This window comes from Pantherophis guttatus, chromosome 1, assembly GCF_059756535.1.
Source record: "Pantherophis guttatus breed Tessera chromosome 1, ASM5975653v1, whole genome shotgun sequence".
NCBI classification, from domain to species: domain Eukaryota; kingdom Metazoa; phylum Chordata; class Lepidosauria; order Squamata; family Colubridae; genus Pantherophis; species Pantherophis guttatus.
Window position 1 is genome coordinate 12208260 of NC_142063.1, and position 23326 is coordinate 12231585.

Sequence of the window (23326 nt, forward strand, 5' to 3'; positions counted from 1 at the left end):
TGGGGACTCTGAAACGGTCATAAGGGTGAAAAATAGTCATCGGTCACTTTTTTCAATGTCATTTTTACTTCGAACGGTCACTAAATGAACTGTTGTAAGTCAAGGAGTACCTGAATGTGTTTGCTAAATCGTCGAACCCCAATTTGATGGTGTATAATCCAATCATGGTCCAAATGGTTCTTTTTAGAGTTTTTTAAGAATATATCTTTATCTATTGGCGGCTGTTTGGGGTTTCTATGAACCTTGCATGTTTTTGCGTGTAACTATGGCCGCATAGCAATTGGGGATCGAATGTCAAGAATTGGGGCACGATGCTAAGAGAGGAAATTAATGCTTATCATGGTAAAATGAAAGAATTTTGCAGTTCTGGGTTAAACTGCCTGCCTAACTGGGGCTTTTCCTTCTATTTCAGTATTACGAGATGTCCTATGGCCTGAATATTGAAATGCATAAACAGGTATGCCATCCTGGGAATCACCAAAAGGAGCAGGTTTGGGAAGGAAATTCAGATTCGGATATGAACTTGCCACGTTGGGCATATATAATGGGGGTGTAACTTTGTTAATTTGGATGGTGCCAAGGGTCCAGATTGCAGTTGGCTTCCTAATGAGCATCAGGTTTCCAATTTATAGGCTGCGTTCCCTGGTCCATTCACACCACAAAGCTAAGCTTAAGTGTTGTGTGAAAGCAGCCAAGTTGTTTAAAATGTATGAAAGAATGAGACTTTCTGAAGGGAATAATTGGTGGACTTTCCTCCTTCCCTCCCTTCCATTTCCTTCTTTCCTTCTTTCCTTCTTTCTTTTTTCTTTCTTTCTTTCCTTCCTTTCTCCCTCCCTCCTTCCTTTTTTCCTTCCTCTCTCTCTCCCTCTCCCTCCCTCCTTTTCCTTCCTTCCTTCCTTCCTTCCTTCTTCCCTTTCTCCCTCCCTTTCCTTCCTCCCTGCCTCCCTCCCTCCTTCCTTCCTCTTTCTCTCCCTCTCTCCCTCCCTCCTTTTCCTTCCTTCCTTCCTTCCTTCCTTCCTTCCTTCCTTCCTTCCTTCCTTCCTTCCTTCCTCCCCTCTTCCCCCCCAGCCAGAGAAAATTTGAGCAGAGAAAGGCTTCGAAGTTTCTCCTCTCTTTTCCTTTAGGCTGAGATTGTCAAGCGACTGACTGCGATCTGTGCCCAGATTATCCCATTTCTCTCACAAGAGGTAAAAATAAATAAATAAAAGCGGGCAAGAAAAAAAAAGCGAATGGTTGTAAGTTGAGGATTCCCTGTCATCCATCTTTCCCATTGGTGGCAATTGGACTCTTGCCTCCTTTCTAAGGGTGGGCTTTGGCAGGCCTGGGTCAAGGCAAGTGTTTCATGGAAGCCCTTTTTGGACTGACTGACGCAGTTTTCTTTGGCCCCCAGCATCAACAGCAGGTCTTGCAAGCCATGGACCGGGCCAAACTGGTGACAATGGGGGAACTGAATAACATCATTGGGGTGAGTGAACGTGGCCTTGGCTTTTTCACTAATAATTGACCACAGCTGGGCTTCTAAATCCCAGCAGCGTTAAGACTGGTGGACTTCAGCTCCCAGAATTTTTCTGAACTTGCCACAAAGTGAAAGGAAGGAAGGAAGGAGGGAGGAAGGGAGGGAGGGAGAGAGGGAGGGAAGAGGAAGGTGGCAGGAGAGAGGGAAGGGAGGGAGGGTGAGGAAAGGAAGGTAGGAAGGAAGGAAGGAGGGAAGAAGGGAGGAAAGGAGGAAGGAAGGAAGGAAGGAGGGAAGAAGGGAGGAAAGGAGGAAGGAAGGAGGGAAGGGGAAGGAAGGAAGGAGAGGGGAAGGGAGGGAGGATGGGAAGCAGGGAAGGAAAGGCAGAGAGGGAGGGGGAGGAAGGGAAGGTAGGAAGGAAGAAGGGAGGAAAGGAGGAAGGAAGGAAGGAGGGAAGGGGAAGGAAGGAAGGAGAGGGGAAGGGAGGGAGGATGGGAAGCAGGGAAGGAAAGGCAGAGAGGGAGGGGGAGGAAGGGAAGGTAGGAAGGAAGAAGGGAGGAAAGGAGGAAGGAAGGAAGGAGGGAAGGGGAAGGAAGGAAGGAGAGGGGAAGGGAGGGAGGATGGGAAGCAGGGAAGGAAAGGCAGAGAGGAAGGGAAGAGGAAAGAAGGCTGGAGAGGAGGAAGGAAGGAGAGAAGAGATGGGAGAGACAGGAAAGGAGAGGTAAAAGAAGAAGGAAAGGAAGAAGGACAAAGGAGGGAACAGAAGAAGGGAAGGGAGGAGAAGACAGGACAGGACAGTAGAGAAGAAGCAGGGAGGAGAGGAGGAGGGAAGGAAGAGAGGGGAGGAAGGAAAGAGAAGGAGGAGGGAAGAAGGAAGGAAGAAAGAAAGGGGGAAGGAAGGAAGGGAAGGAAGGAAAAAAGAAAGGGAAGGAAGGAGAGTGGAAAACAGGAGAGGGAGGAAAAAGGAGGAGAGGAAAAAGAAAGAAACAAAGACGAATAAGAAAAGAAAGAAAGCTATGCTGACTGGGGGATTCTGGGAGTTGAAGTCCGCCAGGCTTAAAGCGGCCAAAGTTGGAGACCCGTGTCCTAGGGGGGTCTCTCCTTTTTCTTTCCAGCAGCAGCAGTTACAACATCTGTCCCATCAGGCCCCTCCGGTTCCCTTGACCCCACACCCTTCGGGGTCTCAGGCTTCTAGCTTGGCTGCGGTCAGCACCACGGCTTCCGGGCTTCTGGCCCTCTCGGGGATGTTGGGGGCTCAGAGCACCCTGGGGTCAAAGCAAGAAAACTCTGGGCAGGACTCCCAAAACAATCAAGGTAAGAGAGGAGAGGGAAGGGGGATTGGTGGGGGTGGGCTGAGAAGGAGTCTGTCTCCCTGGTTGGATTTGCAAACTGTCCATCAGAAAGGGGGCGGGTGCTTCAAAACAGAGCAGCCCTTTCCCCATTTGTTTTGGGGATATTTGCATAGCCCCGCCCTTGACAGGATTAACATAACCCATCCCTCTCATTTGCATGCCTCCTGTCCTGCTGATCTCTGCTTGTGCCAACATTCACACATGACACTATGCTGGCTTAAGACCTCCCAGAATCACTGGAAATTGGGGGGATTTATCAATGTAATAAATAATAATGATTGGAAACGTAATTGAAATGTGTGGTGTAAGTCAGGCTATGGTTTGTCCTCAATTTATGACTACAATCGGGGCCAGAATTTCTATTGCTAAGTAAAGCGGTTGTTGAGTGACTCGGACCGGATTTTTAAATATTTTTTTGGGCGATGGTTGCTAATGAATCATTGCAGTTGTTAAGTGAATCAAGTAGTCGTTAAGCAAATCCTGCTTCCCCCGTTGACTTTGCTTGCGGGAAGCTGGCTGGGAGGGGTTGCAAATAGTGATCAGGTTTTTTAATATTTAGGTCTGGAGGTCAAAATGTACTTCTGTACTTTTAGGGGAATTGGAAACTAATTTCCTTCCTTCCTCCCTCCCTTCCTTCCTTCTCTAGCTGCTACCTCTCCTTTCTTTTCTCTTCTTTTCTCTTCTCTTCTCTTCTCTTCTCTTCTCTTCTCTTCTCTTCTCCCTTCCCTTCCCCTCCCTTCTCCTCTTACCCTTCTTCTCTTCTGTTCTCTCCTTTGTCCATTCCTCCCTTCCTCTATCGGTCCTCCTTTCCTGTCTCTCCCATCTCTCCTTCCTTCCTTCCATTTCTTCCTTCCTCCCTTCCTTCCATCCCTTCTTTTCTTCCATCCTTTCCTTTCCTTCCTCATTTGCTTCTTCCTTCCCTCCCTCCCTCTTTCCTTTGTTTCTTTTCTTACTTCCTTCTTCCTCCCTCCCTCCCTCCCTCCTCCCTTCCTTCCTCTTCTATCTCTCCTCCTTTCCTTTCCTTTCCTTTCCTTTCCTTTCCTTTCCTTTCCTTTCCTTTCCTTTCCTTTCCTTTCCTTTCCTTTCCTTTCCTTTCCTTTCCTTTCCTTTCCTTTCCTCCTTCCTTCTGCCCTTCCTTTCTTCCTTCCGTTCATCCATCTTCCTCCCTCCCTCCCTCCCTCTTTGTGCTAAGTTCAGAGAATTCATACCCCTTTCAAAGACACAGAGAGCTCTGTATCTTTTTCTGGCCAAAATCTCTGCCCGCTGCTGCTGCTGCTGCTCGTGGTGTAGTTTTGCCTGCCGATTTGTGCTTGTCTAGACTGGTGAGCCAAAGACGGCACAGAGAGAGAGATCCATGGGGGGGGGGGGTGTCTGGAACTTGCCCAGCTGGTCCTCCACAACCGGCCTGTGTGAGAGGCAGATCCAGGCCTTGTGGCGAGAGGGGGGTGGGCGGGAAAGAGACCGTATTACACCCACACGGTTGCAAATTGCCTGGCCTGCAGGCCCGATCCAAGCCAACCTGCTTGGCAAGCCCCCTTTGCAAAAGCTTTCTTGGCCCAGATGCATTCTGGGACTTCATCCAGGCCGGCTCATTCTGGCAGGCCTCCCTCTTTAATCTGGAGGGAAATAAGAGCTTTTTTCTCTTTCCCTCTTTCAACCTCCGTGCCAAAGTTGGGAGCCAGCCCAACGAGCGATGTTTGATGGCCAGGCGCCTTCGTCACCTCGCCGTAGCGATCCATAACTTTGGTTTAATGACGGTCTGGTCGCCTATGGCGAGGATGAGATCCTAGGTGACCAGATGAAGGATGGCTTACTAAGAGGCCACGCAGAGCTGGGAAGAAATATCGCTTTTAGTGCCAGATGGAAAATAATAATAATAATAATAATAATAATAATAATAATAATAATAATAATAATAATAATTATTATTATTATTATTATTATTATTATTATTATTATTATTATTATTATTATTATTATTATTATTATTATTATTTTATTTCTATACCGCCCTTCTCCCGAAGGACTCAGGGCAGTGTACAGCCTATTAAAAGCACAAGACAAACATCAATTAAAATAATTTAAAATTATTAAATAATTCAATTTAAAACCCCAGAAATTTAAATGCTATTTAAAAAAAAAAAGTTGAGTCCTACACTCTTAATAGGGATGCGGTGGCTCAGTGGCTAAGACGCTGAGCTTGTCGATAGAAAAGGTCGGCAGTTCGGCGGTTCGAATCCCTGGTGCCGCGTAACGGGGTGAGCTCCCGTGACTTGTCCCAGCTTCTGCCAACCTAGCAGTTCGAAAGCACGTTAAAAAAAATGCAAGTAGAAAAATAGGGACCACCTTTGGTGGGAAGGGAACAGCGTTCCGTGCGCCTTTGGCGTTGAGTCATGCCGGCCACAGGACCACGGAGACGTCTTCGGACAGCGCTGGCTCTTCGGCTTTGAAATGGAGATGAGCACCGCCCCCTAGAGTTGGGAACGACTAGCACAAGTGTGCGAGGGGAACTTTTACCTTTACTATACAGTCAGGAAATATAAAAATTTCGTTTATTGGATTACAGATCTCTGTTTAGTTTAGTTTAGTTTAGTTTTATTTGATTTGTATACCGCCCTACTCCCAAAGGACTAAGGGTGGTGAACAGTCACAGGATAAAAAACATAAATACAAAATTTAAAACTGAATAAAATCGAATTAAACAATTTGGCCGAAGACAGATTTAAAACACCCCAATAAATTAAAAACGAATTAAAATTTACGTTTTAAAAAGGGAAAAAAGGGAAACAGTTAGGCCAGGCCAGCCTGATAGAATAAAAAGGTCTTGAGAGCGCGGCGGAAGGTGCGTAGATCCGGGATCCTCCATATCTCCGGGGGGAGCTCATTCCAGATAGTAGGTGCCCCCACAGAGAAGGCTCTCCCCCTGGGGGCCACCAGTCGACATTGTTTGGCCGATAGCACCTGGAGGAGCCCCTCTCTATGAGAGCGTACTGGCCGGTGGGAGGCTACTAGTGGCAGCAGGCGGTCCCATAAGTAACCAGGTCCTAAGCCATGGAGCGCTCTAAAGGTGGTAACCAATTGTTCTGTTAACTCAACTTGCTGTGAAACGGAGGGAGGGAGGGAGGGAGGGAGGGAGGGAGGAAGGAAGGAAGGAAGGAAGGAAGGAAGGAAGGAAGGAAGGAAGGAAGGAAGGACCATGGTGGCACAGTGGTGAGAATGCAGTATTGCAGGGTGACTCTGCCCACTGCCATCAGTTCGATCCTGACTGGCTCAGGGTTGACTCAGTCTTCCATCCTTCCGAGGTCAGTAGAATGAGGACCCAGATTGTTGGGGGCAATAGGATGACTCTGCAAACCGCTTAAAGAGGGCTGTAAAAGCACTGTGAAGCGGTATATAAATCTTAAGTGCTATTGCTATTGTGTGAACCCAGGAAACGAGTTAACTCAGTAAGCTGTGGGAACAGAACTCCTAGACTATTTTCATTCTGTAAGTTTTAATTATTATTATCTAGCATTTCTATGCTGTTGCATTTCAGCCAGCTCTGGGCAGCTTTTTACTCAGCGTGTGCCACACAAATGCCACACCTGTGTGGGCACGTACATAATCTTTTCTTGTTGTATTCAGCTCTCTGGTTTTATCATTCCAAAGGCCTAATTCCCTGTTTTTACCGTCTTTTTTTGCTTCCCCCAAAATGTCGGATAACTGACTGCGTTCCAGGGAATCCACAAAGTCGGGTAAGGCTAACAAACTGTGTCTATGCTTGGGGGAAACAGGGGGGGCACTTTGGGGCAGCCCCAAAAGTCTGATCCTCGGGTTAGCTCAGGCTGTAGGATGTGTGCAAGAGCTGGTTTGGTTTAGTGGTGAAGGTATCAGTCTAGTAACCAGGAGATCAGGAGTTCTAGTTCAGCCTTGGGCATGAAAACTATCTGGGGGAACTTTGGGCCAATCACCAGGAGATGGTGAGCTCTAGTCCCGCCTTAGGCATGAAAGCCATCTGGGGGACTTTGAACCAATTACCAGGAGGCGGTGAGTTCTAGTCCCGCCTTAGGCATGAAAGCCATCTGGGGGACTTTGAACCAATCACCAGGAGGCGGTGAGTTCTAGTCCCACCTTAGGCATGAAAGCCATCTGGACAGTGGTGAAATCCAATTTTTTTTACTACCGGTTCTGTGGGCGTGGCTTGGTGGGCGTGGCTTGGTGGGCGTGGCAGGAGAAGGATACTGCAAAATCTCCATTCCCACCCCACTCCAGGGGAAGGCGACTGCAAAATCCCCATTCCCTCCCCACTTCTGGGGGGAAGGATATTGCAAAATCTCCATTCCCACCCCACTCTGGGGCCAACCAGAGGTGGTATTTGCCGGTTCTCCGAACTACTCTCCGCTACCAGTTCTTTGAATTGCTCAAAATTTTCGCTACCGGTTCTCCAGAACCTGTCAGAACCTGCTGGATTTCACCCCTGCATCTGGGGGACTTTAGGCTAATCACCAGGAGATTGTGAATTCTAGTCCTGTTTTAGGCAGGTAAGCCAACTGAGTGACTTTAGGTCAATCACCAGGAAATGGTGAGTTCTATCTTAGGCAGGAAAGAGAAGTGGTGACTTTTGGCCAATCACCAGGAAACTGGGAGTTCTAGTCCTGTTTTAGGCCATAAAACCCAGCTGGGTGATTTTGGATTACTCACGCTCTCTCAGCCAAACCCACCTCACAAGATTGTTATTGTGGGAAAAATGAGAGAAGGAAGGAATATTAATGTACGTTTTGTTGTCTTGAGTTACTTATAAAGTAATAACGGGGAGATAAAATAATAAATGGGGGATGAATAATAATATTAATAAATAATAATATAGAGGAACCTCAGACAATCAGTCCCGGTTTCTTTCAACTCTCTTCTCATCTGCTTGGAAAAAGGAACCAGGTTTTTGGTGACTGCAAAGCAAACACACAAACACATGGGAAAATTTCGGGGGGTGGGGGGGGTGGGGGAACCTGACCAGGTTTTATTTATTATTTATTTATTACGTTTATTGGCCATCCATCTTAGCACAGGGCAACTCTGGAGAGGCTTACAATGTTGGTTTTTTTACAATGATGTTTTGTATCATTCTGCTTTAACTCTATATTTTCCTCATTGGTCGGTATTGGATTTCAGAGCTGCCGACTGTCCCCTGAATGATTCTGAATGGCTTACACCTTGAATCGGGAAAATTACCAAATTCCCTTTTATAATACTGGTGGGAGAGGCAGATGGCCTGTCTGAGGTGAGGGGAGGGTGATCACAGGCTGTAGGCTGGTGAAGATAGACTACAGATCCCAGGATTCCCAGCCCATGCCAACGATGGCTGAGATCCTTTGGTCAGTGGTGGAATTCCAATTTTTTTTTACTACCGGTTCTGTGGGCGTGGCTTGGTGGGCATGGTGTGGCTTGGTGGGCGTGGCAGGGGAAGGGTACTGCAAAATCCCCATTCCCTCCCCACTCCTGGGGGAAGGGTATTGCAAAATCCCCATTCCCTCCCCACTCCTGGGGGAAAGATATTGCAAAATCTCCATTCCCACCGCACTCTTGGGCCAACCAGAGGTGATATTTACTGGTTCTCCGAACTACTCAAAATTTCCGCTACCAGTTCTCCAGAACCTGTCAGAACCTGCTGGATTTCACCCCTGCCTTTCGTTGTAATTCAACCAGCTGGAGAGAGCTGTGGATTGAAGAACCTAGAACAGAGTTTCTCAATCTTGGCTAGGTTAAGACTTCAACTCCCAGAAGTAGGGAGGGGAGGAAAAAGTAATCTTACTTGTAATTAAATTACAAGGGTTAGGCCTGGCCTAACTCCCCTCTTTTAAATTTTTTAAATTTTTTTAATTCGTGACTTTATAAATTGGGTGTTTTAATCTGTGTTTCAGCCAAAATATTTAATAATTTTAAGGGATTTTTAATATTTGTATTATCTGTATTTTATCTTGGCTGTTCACCGCCCTGAGTCCTTCGGGAGTAGGGCGGTATAGAAATTTGATTAAATAAAATAAAATAAATAAATAAATAAATAAATAAATAAATAAATAAATAATAGCCACCGTCTTATGGTATGGAGCAGGAGGTCTCCAACCTTGTGAGCTTTACGACTTGCGGACTTCAACTCCCAGAATTCCTCCGCCAGGCCATGCCAAGGAGAATTCTGGGAGTTGAAGTCCACAAGTCTTACAAGTTGCCAAGGTCCGAGACCCCTGATTTGAAGCACCAGAAATGGGCCTCTGTTTTCCCCGCTTGCTTCTCGCCGTTCATTAATTTGCCTCTTTCTCGTCTCCGCAACCTGTAGAGCACTTCTGCGTCTCCTCCAGAGAGTATCCAAGGTGAAGAACGGGGCGAAGATAGCGGGGCGAAGGCCAAGCTGCAGGACAAAGAAGAGGTAGGAGGTTATGCAAGTGTCTCTTTTTCATTTTGGTCATGTGATCAACATTCAGGATGTTTGGCAACTGACTCGTTATTTAGGACGGTCGCAGTGTCTGCCGGGGGAGGGGGGAGGTGTCATGTGATCCCCTTTTGCGACCTTCTGACCAGCAAAGTCAATAGGGGAAACCGGATTCACTTAACAACCCGCAAAGCTAAACTTAACAACGGCAGGGATTCACTGAACAGCTCCGGCAAGAAAGGTGGTAAAACGGGGCAAAACTCAACAACGGTCTCACTTAGCGACGGAAATGTTGAACTCCATTGCGGTCGTAAATTGAGGACTACCCTGTAATATAGCAAGTCCTTCGGTGAGGATCATTCATTCAGCGACTGTTACAAGGGGGTGGAAAAGGAAGGAAATTATAACCCAGGGGTCTCCAACTTTGGCAACTTTAAGACTTGTGGACTTCAACTCCCAGAGTTCCTCAGCCAGCAAAGCTGGCTGAGGAACTCTGGGAGTTGAAGTCCACAAGTCTTAAAGTTGCCAAGGTTGGAGACCCCTGTTATAACCGGTCCTCTGAGTTTAATAAGACTTTCTGATAAGCAGTTTTGGAGGATGAAGGACAAACGTTTGGAAAGCACTGAATTCGAACCCGGGATTAAGAACTGGGGATGTCCAGGTGCCCAGATGGGCAGTCAGGCTCATGGGTTGGAGGCCAAGTTCAACTCAGTCGTATCAGAGGTTTAATTTGCTTTTTGAGATAGAACTGGTGTCTCCCTGCTGAGATCTGGAGATTTGGCGACTGAATTTCATCGTCTGGATTAATTGGTTTGATACCATCAAGTTGGGGCTGCCTCTTAGCAACCCCAGAGTTTATTTTCCACCCCCACCCCCCAGGAGATGCAGTTTTTGTGCTGCAAAAATAGAGAGAGGGGCCACATTTTGCCAGGAGTTTCCCCACTGATTTACACCAAGGGTGGTTTATTAGCAGCTGGGAAGGTTTCCTGTCCATCTTTCGGTTTTCGTTTGAAACATTCTGTCAGGGATGGTGCAAAATTGATGATTTTCCTTCCTTCCTTCCTTCCTTCCTTCCTTCCTTCCTTCCTTCCTTCCTTCCTTCCTTCCTTCCTTCTTTCTTTCCTCCTTCTCTCCCTCCCTTTTTCCTTCTCTTCCTTTTCCTTCCTTCCCTACTTCCTTCCTTCACTCCCTCCCTCCTTTCATCCTTCCTACGTTCCTTCCATCTTCTCCGTTCTCTTCTTTTTCCTTCCTTCCTCCTTTCCTCCTTCCCTCCCGTCCTTTCTCCTTCTCTTCCCTTCCTTCCCTCCTTCCTTCCTTCCTTCCCTCCCTCCTTCCTTCCTTCTTCTCCCTTCTCTTCTTTTTCCTTCCTTCTTCCCCCCTTCCTCCTTCCCTCCCAACCTTTCTCATTCTCTTCCTTTTCCTTCCTTCCTTCCTTCCTTCCTTCCTTCTTTCCTTCCTTCTTCTCCCTTCTCTTTTTCTCTCCTTCCTTCCTTTCTTCCTCCTTCCCTTTCTCCTTTTTTTTCACTTTTCTTCCTTCCTTCCCTACTTCCTTCCCGCCCTCCCTCCTCCCTTCCTTCCTTCCATCCTTCCTTCCTTCTTTCTTATCCCTTCTCTTCTTTTTCCTTCCTTCTTTCCTCCCTTCCTCCTTCCCTCCCGCCCTTCCTCCTTCTCTTCCTTTCCTTCCTTCCCTACTTCTTTCCTTCCCTCCCTCCTTCCCTCTCTCCTTCCTTCCTTCTTCTCTTTTTTCCTTCCTTCCTTCATTCATTCATTCCTTCCTTCCTCTCTTCCTCTCTTCCTCCCTTCCTCCCTTCCCTTCCCTCTCTCCCTCTCACCTTCCTACCTTCCTACCTACCTTCTCTCTCTCTCTCTCTCCTCCTTCCTTCCTTTCTTCCTCCTTCCCTCCTTCCCTTTTTCCTTCTCTTCCTTTTTCTTCCTTCCTTCCCTACTTCCTTCCTTCCTTTCTTCTTCCTTCCCTTTCTCCTTTTTTCACTTTTCTTCCTTCCTTCCCTACTTCCTTCCCACCCTCCCTCCTTCCTTCCTTCCTTCCTTCTTTCCTCCCTTCCTCCTTCCCTCCCGCCCTTTCTCCTTCTCTTCCTTTCCTTCCTTCCCTACTTCTTTCCTTCCCTCTCTCCTTCCTTCCTTCTTCCCTTCCTTCCTTCCTTCCTTCCTTCCTTCCTTCCTTCCTTCCTTCCTTCCTCTTTTCCTTCCTTCCTCCATTCCCTTCCATTCCCTTCCCTTCCCTCCCTCCCTCTCACCTTCCTACCTTCCTACCTACCTTCTCTCTTTCTTTCTCTCTCTCTCTCCTTCTTCCTTCCTTCCCCATTTCTTTTTCCTGGCTGTCTTGCAGGAAAGCGATGGGGAGAAGAGCGATTGCAACCTGATTGTGGATGAGGTACGTGGGGTGCTGGTGGTGGTAACGACTCCATTCCATGGGAAGCTTTGGCGGCTGCTGTAGGCACGAGCAGCTCTCAGGAGGTTTCCGTGCTAAATTATGCAGGGGCTTCAAAGCGTTTGGATTCCGGGCGGTTTCACCATCCATCGCTTTATTTCTCCATGCAGCTTTGCACTTTCCCCTTTTTTTAAAGTCTTAATTACACTCCGGGCTCATTGCGGGGGTCAGGCCAGCCGCTTCCTTCTGACTTCTGGCAAGATGAAAGCTGTGGCTCTTTGACCTGGGTGGCCTATTGCTCCCTCGGTGCATTTTTATCCCTGCAGGAACGTGGAAGCATTTGCATTCTCCCCACCTCCGTAGAAAACGCCATTGAGTATTTGCATCTGGATTTTCCTTCCTTTGTGCCAATCGGTGCCCCACAAATACCCACTTTGTGCAGCGCCTGGAATCTGCCCAGCCTGGGATCAAAGCCGCACACATCTCACCTAAACCCAAAGACGGACTGAAACACATTGCAAAATAAACGTTAAAAGTTTGGCTTGAAAACTCTCCCTGCAAATAGGAAAAGAAAAAAAAAAAAGACAAAAACAGCCCCTCAATCTTCACATTCTGCTTTGTTTTCTTATCCTTCCCCCCCTCCACACTCTCTCTCTTCCTTTGAGAAAGAGAGTCAGAGAGAGAGAGAGAGAGACAGAGACACAGACAGAGACACAGAGAGAGACAGAGAGACAGAAACAGAGAGACAGAGAGACAGAAACAGAGAGACACAGAGACAGAGACAGAGACACAGAGAGAGAGAGACACAGAGAGAGACAGAAACACAGAGAGAGACAGACAGAGAGAGACAGACAGAGAGAGAGACAGACAGACAGAGAGACAGAGAGAGAGAAACACACACACAGAGATACACAGAGAGATAAAGAGACAGAGACACAGGCAAAGAGAGAAAGACAGAGAGACAAAAAGAGAGAGAGACAGAGAGAGAGAGAGAGACACAGAGAGAGACAGAGAGACAGAGAAAGAGAGAGACAGATTTTGCTGGATTTGCACAACATGTTTTATACATGTTGTGCAAATTGGGAGGATTGTATGCAGTTCGGGCAGCTGTAATTTAAAAGGTTCACGGAAAGGTATGTCTCAAGTTGAAGGAGAATATCAGAATGATGGCAGGTCAGGAAAACTGGGATTACGAATGAAGACAAATATACAGTGTCCTATACAGGCTCCAGCACGAGCCCACAGGCTCGGAAGACCAAATCTTCTGAGCGGATAGATGGGGAACTCATCAAATTTGCAGATGACACCAAGCTGGCAGGAATAGCCAACACTCCAGAAGATAGACTTAAGATACAGAAGGACATTCTTGACAGACTTGAACATTGGGCCCTATCTAACAAAATAAAATTCAATGGTAAAAAAAGGAAGGTTCTACATTTAGGCAAGGAAAACAAAATGCACAGGTACAGTATATGTGGTACCTCGCTCAATAGTAGTAACTGTGAGGGGGATCTTGGAGTCCTAGTGGACAACCATTTAAATATGAGCCAGCCGTGTGCAGCAGCTGCCAAAAAAGCCAACACAGTTCTAGGATGCATCAGCAGAGGGATAGAATCAAGATCACGCGAAGTGTTAATACCACTTTATAAGGCCTTGGTAAGGCCACACTTGGAATTCGGCATCCGGTTTTGGTCGCCACGGTGTAAAAAAGATGTTGAGACTCTAGAAAGAGTGCAGAGAAGAGCAACAAAGATGATTAGGGGACCGGAGGCTAAAACATATAAAGAACGGTTGCAGGAACTGGGTATGTCTAGTTTAATGAAAAGAAGGACTAGGGGAGACAGGATAGCAGTCTTCCAATATCTCAGGGGCTGCCACAAAGAAGAGGAAGTCAAACTATTCTCCAAAGCACCTAAGGGTAGGAGAAGAAGCAATGGATGGAAACTAATCAAGGAGAGACGCACCCCAGAACTAAGGAGAAATTTCCTGACAGTGAGAACAATTAATCAGTGGAACAACTTGCCTCCAGAAGTTGTGAATGCTCCAACACTGGAAGCTTTTAAGAAGATGCTGGATAACCAAGTGTCTGAAGTGGTGGAGGGTTTCCTACCTAAGCAGGGGGTTGGACTAGAAGACCTCCAAGGTCCCTTCCGACTCTGTTATTCTATTCTATTCTATTCTATTCTATTCTATTCTATTCTATTCTATTCTATTCTATTCTATTCTATTCTATTCTATTCTATTCTATTCTCTCTGGTCCGGGTGACTGACTCCAAGAGGGATCTTGGAGGCTTAGTGGACAACCAATTACAGTAGTGTCCAAAATTGTGGAAGCCTTTTGGGAAAAGTGTATTTTTGAGGTTTGATGGCTAATAACACCACGTTTTTTGGAGTTTCAAGCAGTGGTGGGTTGCTCCAAGTTCGCACTGGTTCGCAAGAATCGGTAGTAAAAATTTGTAGTAGTTCGGAGAACTGGTAATAACATTGGCTGGCCACGCCCCCGAAACGGTCCCCGGCCCAGTCGCCGCTCGCTTACCCCGCCCACCTCATCAGAGGCTTTTTTTTTTTTTACTTTTAAAAGCATTTTTTTCTATAATCTCTTCAACCAAAAAAATGCTTTTAAAAGTAAAACAAAAAAAGCCTCTGATGATCGCGCGGCTCAGCTGGGATTGTCAGAGGCTTTTAAAAGCATTTTTTCTACAACCTCTTCGGCCGAAGAGGTTGTAGGGGGAAAAAAATGCCTTTAAAAGCCTCTGAAGATCCCAGCTAAGTTGCCTGATCGTCAGAGGCTTTTAAAAGCATTTTTTTCTGCAACCTCTTAAGGTTGTAGAAAAAAATACTTTTAAAAGTAAAAAAAAAAAAAAAAAAAGTTGGCCACGCCCACCCAGTCACATTACCCCCACCAAGCCATGCCCACAAAATAATCCACGCCCACAGAACCGGTAGTAAAAAATTTTAGAACCCACTCCTGGTTTCAAGACTATGGAGCCGACTAAAGAAACGTGTTAGTCAGAAGCGACCCAGCAATAAACCCCAGTTAAAAGAAGCAATCATTCAATCTTGGTTTCACATTCTAACAGCTGCAGAACTCAAAGACTTGGTTCACTCCATGGGAAGACATTGTAAGGCCGTCATTCATGCTAAAGGTTACCCAACTAAGTATTAACTGACATGATGATAATTTTTGTATATCTCGTTTTTTCTATGTGTTTCACTGTTCTTCTTTATACTGTAACTGCTATTCTAATAGCAAATCCTTCATAAAAGTGATTGCATTACAGTCTTGATTAAATTATATTTCCATTGATCAATCATTTTATGGTACTACTCCAATAAAAAAAAAAAAGTGGTGTTATTAGCTAGTTTTAGAAAATACACTTTTCCCAAATGGTTTCCACAATTTTGGCCGCTACTGTAAATATGAGCCAACAGTGTGCAGTGGCAGCCAAAAAAGCCAATGCAATCCTAAATTGCATTAACAGAGGGATTCAATCAAGATCAACGAAGGTACTAATACCACTCTATAAAGCCTTAGTAAGACCACACCTAGAATACTGCATCCAGTTTTGGTCACCACACTATAAAAATGATGTTGAGGCTCTAGAAAGAGTGCAGAGAAAAGCAACCAGGATGATGAGGGGACTGGAGACTAAAATATATGAAGAACAGTTGCAGGAACTGAGCATGGCTAGTCTAGTGAAGAGAAGGACCAGGGGAGACAGGATAGCAGCCTTCCAATATTTGAGGGGCTGCCACAGAGAGGAAGGGGGGTCAACCTATTTTCCAAAGCACCTGAAGGCCAGATAAGGAATAATGGATGGAAACTGATCAAGGAGTGATTCAACCAAGATTATAAGGAGAATTTTTCTGACAGAAAAATCGACCCATGGAACAGAAATTGCCTTCAGAAGTTGTGGGAGCTTCATCACTGGAGGTTTTTAAGAAGGGAGTGGACTGCCATCAGTCAGAAATGGTGTAGGGTCTCCTGCTTGGGCAGGGGGTTGGACTAGATGTCCTACAAGGTCCCTTCCAATGCTGTTATTCTTTTTCTGTTCTGACTCCGATTGGATTTTGCAAAACTGGGATAATTTGGGAATCGGCGTGTTTTGCTTGCAAAAAAAAAAATAAGGAAAATTGAATGGAGATATAGAGCCCTTTTGAGGTTTTACCCTGCTCCAAGGTTTCTCAACCTTAACCACTTTAAGATGCGTGGACTTCAACTCTCAGAATTCCCCAGCCACGCATCTTAAAGTGGCTAAGTTTGGGAAACACTGCCCTACTTGGTATTTTTAGGAAAAATACTCAGACTCAGTTTTGGGAGGGGGTGTGTGTCAAACTGTCCTACATTTAACCTGCCAGTTTTAGTTTGGTTTAGATTCAGTTTTCATTCTCGTTTTAAGTTGAATTTTCATCTCTGGCACAGAGACATATTGTGGTGCCTTCTAATTAGAGTAGAAGTAAAATATTAGATAAATATTTGGATGGATGGATGGATGGATGGATAGATAGATAGAGATAGATAGATAGATAGATAGATAGATGATAGATAGATAGATAGATAGATAGATAGATAGATATAGATAGATAGATAGATAGATAGATAGATAGATAGATAGATAGATAGAAATAGATGGATGGATGGATAGATAGAGAAACAGAGATGATGTATAAATAGATGAGAGAGATGGATGGATATTATACCTTTACAGGGGGAATATCTGAGAAGTAGGTGTGGCTCACTGACGAAGCCTTATAAGGCAGAAATAGCTATCTGAGTCTCCCAGAGAGCAACACAGAGTTGCAGTTTGTCAACAGAGAAAAAAAGCCCTGAAGTTTGTGAATGAGATTTCACACAACCAGAGCTGAAAAACAACTTAGTTTACGTAGGTAAAACCTGGCTAGAAAGAATATGCATATATATATATATGCATATATATGTGTGTGTGTGTGTGTGTGTGTGTGTGTGTGTGTGTGTGTGTGTATAGTTAATATTTCGGGTTTCTTCCCGTGTAATTGTGGATATATCCCTAAAAGGATATATCCACAATTACACGGGAAGAAACCCGAAATATTAACTATACACACATACATACCCGTGAAAACTTACATAAACATATATATATATATATATATATATATATATATATATATATATATATATATATATATATAGAGAGAGAGAGAGAGAGAGAGAGAGAGAGAGAGAGAGAGAGAGAGAGAGAGAGAGAGGGGGGGGGGGAGATGGATGAATGGACAGATTATATGTGTCATCAAAGCAGTATGGAGTCTGTTGGAAATAATATGAGTGTACATCTATCTAAGTGTGCACGATTTGAGAAAAGTTGACTTATTATTGAAACTGCCAACAGGAGAAAAGCGACCAAGTTGAAATTTAAAGAAAATAAATATAGGTATAATGATGTAAATGCAGGGCAGGTGTATTGTCAGCGGTCCGACTAGCAATCCCCCCCCCAAAAGTAGACATTCTCAGGAACTTTGAAATCTCAAAAGCAAAACTTTATTAGAGACAGCCTTTCGGTACTGAAGAATCAAAACCAACTCTGGTTTTTCCCCGCGCAATGCTTGTATAGTTCAACAAAGAGCTTCCCTTTCTCCCCACTCTCGGTTGGTCACATTGTCCAATTATGAATCGTCCTTTTGTTTTGAGAACCGTCCGTCTTACAGTCAGACACCTGGATCGGTGGCCATGGTGGGACCTTGGCTCTCGCGGTCCGTCTCTGAAGCGTCTGCCTTCTTTCTCCCCTTCCCTCCCCCCAGTTTTTTTAGCAAGCGGAATAGCGATAAGATTCAAAAGTGGTTCAACCTTGACATGTAGACTTCTCTTCACTGGATATAGGGGTTGGATGGCAGGCTGTCAGGACTGATAAGCAGTATAGATAGTCCTGGACTTACAAACATTCCTCTAGTGACAGTCTGTAGAGATTCTCAGTCATCATAGTTGTCCCAAAGGTGCTTTTCCAGGAGACAACTGGACTTTCTTGTTTTTCTTTGAAGAGGTTTCGCTTCTCATACAAGAAGCTTCTTCAGCTCTGACAGGATAGTGGAGAATGGAAAGATTTACCGTATTTTTTGAAGTATAAGACGCTCCGGAGTATAAGATGCACATTAGTTTTTGGGGAGGAAAACAAGAAAAAAAAAATCTGCCTCTGCCTATCAGCATCCATCGGTATTCATCTGGCTAGCGTCCTTGCAGCAAACAGCAAACAGCCTGCTCAGCTTCAGCATGTTATCGCAGCCTGATTCGGATGAGCAGCTGATTGGCGGTTGGATCAGCCTCACGGAATACTGCCAACCAGCTGTTCCAGGCTGCAGGGATCGCCACAGCCCATTGTCGCCTCCACACGTCGCCTTTTTAGCCTCCGCACATCGTGTTTTTGGCCTTCGCACCCTCTGTTTAGACCCGTTCCAGGCTGCCAGATCGCCATAGGACATCGCCGCCGATCGCCGCCTCCATGTATTGCATTTCCAGCCTCCCCGCGTCACTTTTTCGGCCTCCACACAGCCTCTGCGCATCGCATTTTTGGCTGGTTCCAAGCGGCGGGGATGCCCCCCGCTGCCAATCCCCACCACCTAGAACTGTTCTGTCCCCGCCCCACACAGACGGCCCGGAGTTAATAAGCCACATGACAAAGTCTTTGAAGATAAAGCTGGCAGCAACCCAGTGGCTACCTGCCAATTCAGACTTTACTCACACAAAATAAAGATTAGACTGCAAGCATTCCGATAAAGCAGGCAAAGTTTCAGCAATACAAGGATTAGTCCAAATACAGTCCGACAAGGCAGGCAGAAGTCCAGTAACACAGAGATCATGGATTATTTCTAGTTTTTGCTCATCACAAACTGAACCAGCCACCACACCCACATTTATACCCTGTGGGGTGTGGTCCAGTGACTCAGCTAATCTCTGGCACGCCTTCCCCTCTGCTGCGCACGCTTCTCCCTGCGCTACTGTCGAGGATCCAGCCAGCACTTATCTCCTTCGTCGCTGTCCACCTGTGGCTGCGGGGACGTGCTTGGCTCTGGGCCTATCTCTTGGCCTTCGGTGTCCTCCGGAGGCATTGCCAGAGAGGAGGATCCTGGAGAGGGAGGCCTTGCCAACTCCTCTCCCTCACTCTCAAAGTCTGCATCTGTTGATAGCCCAGGCTCAGGCAACGGAGCCACAACAAGAACCAGCTGAAAATGCGATGCATAGAGGCCAAAAATGCAACACACGGAGGTCGAAAATGCAACATACGGAGTCGAAAACGCGATGCACGGAGGTGGCGATCGGTGGCGATGTGCTGTGGTGATCCTCGCAGCCTGGAATGGGTCTAGAATGGGACGTACGGAGGCCGAAAAAGCAATGCGCGGAGGCCGAAAATGGCCGAAGGGTGGGGGCGGCGTGTGGGCATGGTTTCGGCAACATTTAGTGTATAAAACACACTGCAATTTTCACCCACTTTTAAGGGGGGGGGAGTGCGTCTTAGACTCCGAAAAGTACGGTATATTCCTTGCAGACAGCTGGTCATTTGCATCCTTTTAGAGGGTCCTTGAAGCACTTGGAGGTTTCTCTGTGTCCTCAGGGTCACTGAGTTAGTGCTATTGGTTCCTGTAATCTGCAATTTTTCCTCTGGAAATCCATTCCTAACTCCCACACCTTTCCAAGGGTCTCCATCCCAAATTGTTTAGCTAAAAGTCTGCCAGAGATTCCTTTAGTGACCATTTGAAGTTGCAACAGCACTGGATAAAGTGACTTAGCATCAGTCCTCACACTTACAACGGTTGTAGCATTCCCCAAGGGTCACAGGATCAAAAATTGGGTGCTTAGTAACCGGCATGACGGTTGCACTAGTGACAGCATCCCAGAGTTACGTGATCACAGTTTGCAACCTTCCCAGCCAGCTTCCGACAAGCAAAGTCGAGGGGGGGGGAAGGGAAGCCGGATTCGCTTTACAACCGCATGATTCATTTACCCACTGCAGCGGTTCGCTTAACAACCCTGGCAAAAAGATGATAAAAAATCGGGCGTGACTCCCTTAACAAAGGCCTTACGTAGCAAGGCGAATTCCGGTCCCAGTTGTCTTGAGTTGAGGACTAACGGTAGTGGAATCTACAATGAGCAATTGTTGATTGTTAACTAATTAATTATCTTAATTAATTAAGGCATTAATTCCACTGGTTAATTGAGAACAATTAACCAGTGGAACAGCTTGCCTTTCAGAAGCCGTGGGTGCTTCATCACTGGAGGTTTTCAAGAAGAGACTGGACAGCCATTTGTCTCACATTGTATAGGGCAGCGATGGCTAATCTTTTTGCTGTCGCGTGCCAAAAGCGGAGGGAGAGCGGGGGAATCGTGCGCATGCGTGCCCACACCCATAATTCAATGCCCACCTGTGCCCCGCCCTCCCACGCACGTGCGCGTACCCCCTCCGCACTCCCCCCGCTTTTGGCATGCGATGGCACAGCGGGCCCATTTTTCACTCTCCCCAGGCTTAAGAGGCTTTCTAGGAGCCTGGGGAGGGCAAAAACGGCCTTCCTCAACCCCCCCCCCCCCGGGAGGCCTTCCGGAGGCCGGAAGCAGCCTATTTCCCAACTTCCGGTGGGCCCAGGAAGGCCCGAAAATCAGCTGGCCAGCGGGCACATGTGTGCTGGAGCTGAGCTAGGGCAACGCTCATGTGCCCTCAGATATGGCTCCGCGTGCCACCTGTGGCACCCGTGCCATAGGTTCGCCATCACAGGTATAGGGTTTCCTGCCTGGGCAAGGGGTTGGACTAGAAGACCTCCAAGGTCCCTTCAAGCTCTATTCTGATTGATTGATTGTTTGATTGAATATTACACTAGATGTCCTCTGAGGCTCCTTCCTATCCATGATTAGGTTGGCATTGGGGTTAGGGGTAGGGCAATAGGGTCTCCTGCTTGGGCGGGGGGTTGGACTAGAAGACCTCCAAGATCCCTTCAAGCTCTGTTCTATTCTATTCTATTCTACTCTACTCTACTCTATTCTATTCTATTCTATTCTATTTTCTATTCTATTCTATTCTATTCTATTCTATTCTATCCTATTCTATTCTACTCTACTCTATTCTATTTTCTATTCTATTCTATTCTATTCTACACTACACTATTCTATTCTATTTTCTACTCTACTCTACTCTATTCTATTCTGCTCTACACTACTCTACTCTATTCTATTCTATTCTATTTTCTATTCTGTTCTACTCTACTCTACTCTACTCTACTCTATTCTATTCTATTCTATTTTATTTTATTCTACTCTACTCTACTCTATTCTATTCTATTCTACTCTACACTACTCTATTCTATTCTATTTTCTATTCTATTCTATTCTACTCTACTCTATTCTATTGTATTTTATTTTATTCTACTCTACTCTACTCTACTCTATTCTACTCTACACTACTCTATTCTATTCTATTTTCTGCTCTACTCTACTCTACTCTATTCTATTCTATTCTACTCTACACTACTCTATTCTATTCTATTTTCTATTCTATTCTATTCTATTCTACTCTATTCTATTCCATTCCATTCCATTCCATTCCATATATTTATTCTATTCTATTCAATTCTATTCTATTCTATTCTATTCTACTCTATACTCTATTCTATTTTCTACTCTACTCTACTCTACTCTACTCTACTCTACTCTACTCTACACTACTCTACTCTATTCTATTCCATTTTCTATTCTATTCTATTCTATTCTACTCTATACTCTATTCTATTTTCTACTCTACTCTACTCTACTCTACTCTACTCTATTCTATTCTACTCTACACTACTCTATTCTATTCCATTTTCTATTCTATTCTATTCTATTCTATTCTATTCTACACTACACTATTCTATTCTATTTTCTACTCTACTCTACTCTATTCTATTCTGCTCTACACTACTCTACTCTATTCTATTCTATTCTATTTTCTATTCTGTTCTACTCTACTCTACTCTACTCTACTCTATTCTATTCTATTCTATTTTATTTTATTCTACTCTACTCTATTCTATTCTACTCTACACTACTCTATTCTATTCTATTTTCTATTCTATTCTATTCTATTCTATTCTATTCTACTCTACTCTACTCTATTCTATTGTATTTTATTTTATTCTACTCTACTCTACTCTACTCTACTCTACTCTACTCTACTCTATTCTACTCTACACTACTCTATTCTATTTTCTGCTCTACTCTACTCTACTCTATTCTATTCTATTCTACTCTACACTACTCTATTCTATTCTATTTTCTATTCTATTCTATTCTATTCTATTCTATTCTATTCTACTCTATTCTATTCCATTCCATTCCATTCCATTCCATATATTTATTCTATTCTATTCAATTCTATTCTATTCTATTCTATTCTATTCTACTCTATACTCTATTCTATTTTCTACTCTACTCTACTCTACTCTACTCTACTCTATTCTACTCTACACTACTCTACTCTATTCTATTCCATTTTCTATTCTATTCTATTCTACTCTATACTCTATTCTATTTTCTACTCTACTCTACTCTACTCTACTCTATTCTATTCTACTCTACACTACTCTATTCTATTCCATTTTCTATTCTATTCTATTCTATTCTATTCTATTCTATTCTATTCTATTCTATTCCATTCCATTTTCTATTCTATTCTATTCTATTCTATTCTATTCTATTCTATTCTATTCTATTCTATTCTGTCAAGGAGAGAAACAACCTGGAATTAAGGAGAAACTTCCTAACCGTGAGGACAATTAACCAGAGGAAGGACTTGTCTCCAGAAGTTGTAGATGCTTCATGACTGGAGGTTTTTAAGAAGAGACTGGACAGCCATTTGTCTCAAATTGTGTAGGGTTTCCTGCTTGAGCAAGGGGTTGGACTAGAAGACCTCCAAGGTCCCTTCAAGCTCTATTCTGATTGATTGATTGATTGAATATTACACTCAGCAAGCAAGCAATATTGCACTAGATGTCCTTTGAGGCACCTTCCCTATCCATGATTCGGTTGGCATCGGGGTTAACCTCTTTTCTGGTTATGCACAATTCACGAACCAGCCCCAAAAAAACCCCGGATTTAACAGATCCAGCCAAGCCACCGAAAAGCCAGGATTAAATCGGCGTTAAAACCAAACTAATGGATATAGTGCAGCTACCAGCTCTTTAATCTAACCCGGTTAAATGCAACCTGTGGGAACATAGCTAGTGGATAACCACTGGCCACCACCACAACCTTTTTTCCTTCCGAAAAGGTGAGAAAACCAGCAGCCGTACGTTAGACGTCTTTGGAATTTCTGCAAAAAAAAAATTAAAAATAAAAAATCCAAGGATAGGAAAGGAACGTTGGTTTTGCATTCCGCAGAAGTGTGTCGAAAACCGTTTCCTCCGTTTGCTCCCGAGAGAATCCGGAACGATTAAAACCAAGAAAGGAAAACCGTAATATAAGGCATTCAAGCAGCAATCTGGGGTTGGCTGGGAAGAGCGAGGCGAGGCGTGCGAGTCACCTGACACCAGAAATGTGTTGTTGGAGGTTTTCTTAAGTGCCGGGTTGGAAAAATAAAATGTGTTCCTTGCGGATGGATGCCTGTGGAATCCCAGGATGGGTTTAATCCCCTGAAAAATGAGTGGGGGGGGGGGAAACCAGGCTGGAACAAATGCACATTTTTCAGAAATGGGAATTAAGGACTCTCCGTCGGAATTAAGGAGGGGCGTATAAA

At 44.9% G+C, this 23326-nt stretch overlaps 1 protein-coding gene across 4 annotated transcripts in view; it reads left to right on the forward strand.

Moving 5' to 3' along the window:
- The window catches only part of TLE2 (TLE family member 2, transcriptional corepressor), a 60639-nt gene that overhangs the window by 11910 nt on the left and 25403 nt on the right, over nt 1-23326 (forward strand). For 2 of the 4 annotated variants that reach the window (XM_087873300.1, XM_087873342.1), the window contains 7 exons: nt 413-457; nt 1125-1187; nt 1391-1465; nt 2569-2767; nt 6523-6539; nt 9116-9205; nt 11556-11600. In XM_087873300.1, coding sequence (XP_087729426.1) covers nt 413-457; nt 1125-1187; nt 1391-1465; nt 2569-2767; nt 6523-6539; nt 9116-9205; nt 11556-11600 — 534 coding nt within the window. The remainder of the gene's footprint in view (nt 1-412; nt 458-1124; nt 1188-1390; nt 1466-2568; nt 2768-6522; nt 6540-9115; nt 9206-11555; nt 11601-23326) is intronic. The other 2 variants (XM_060681531.2, XM_087873269.1) reach the window with 2 other exon arrangements.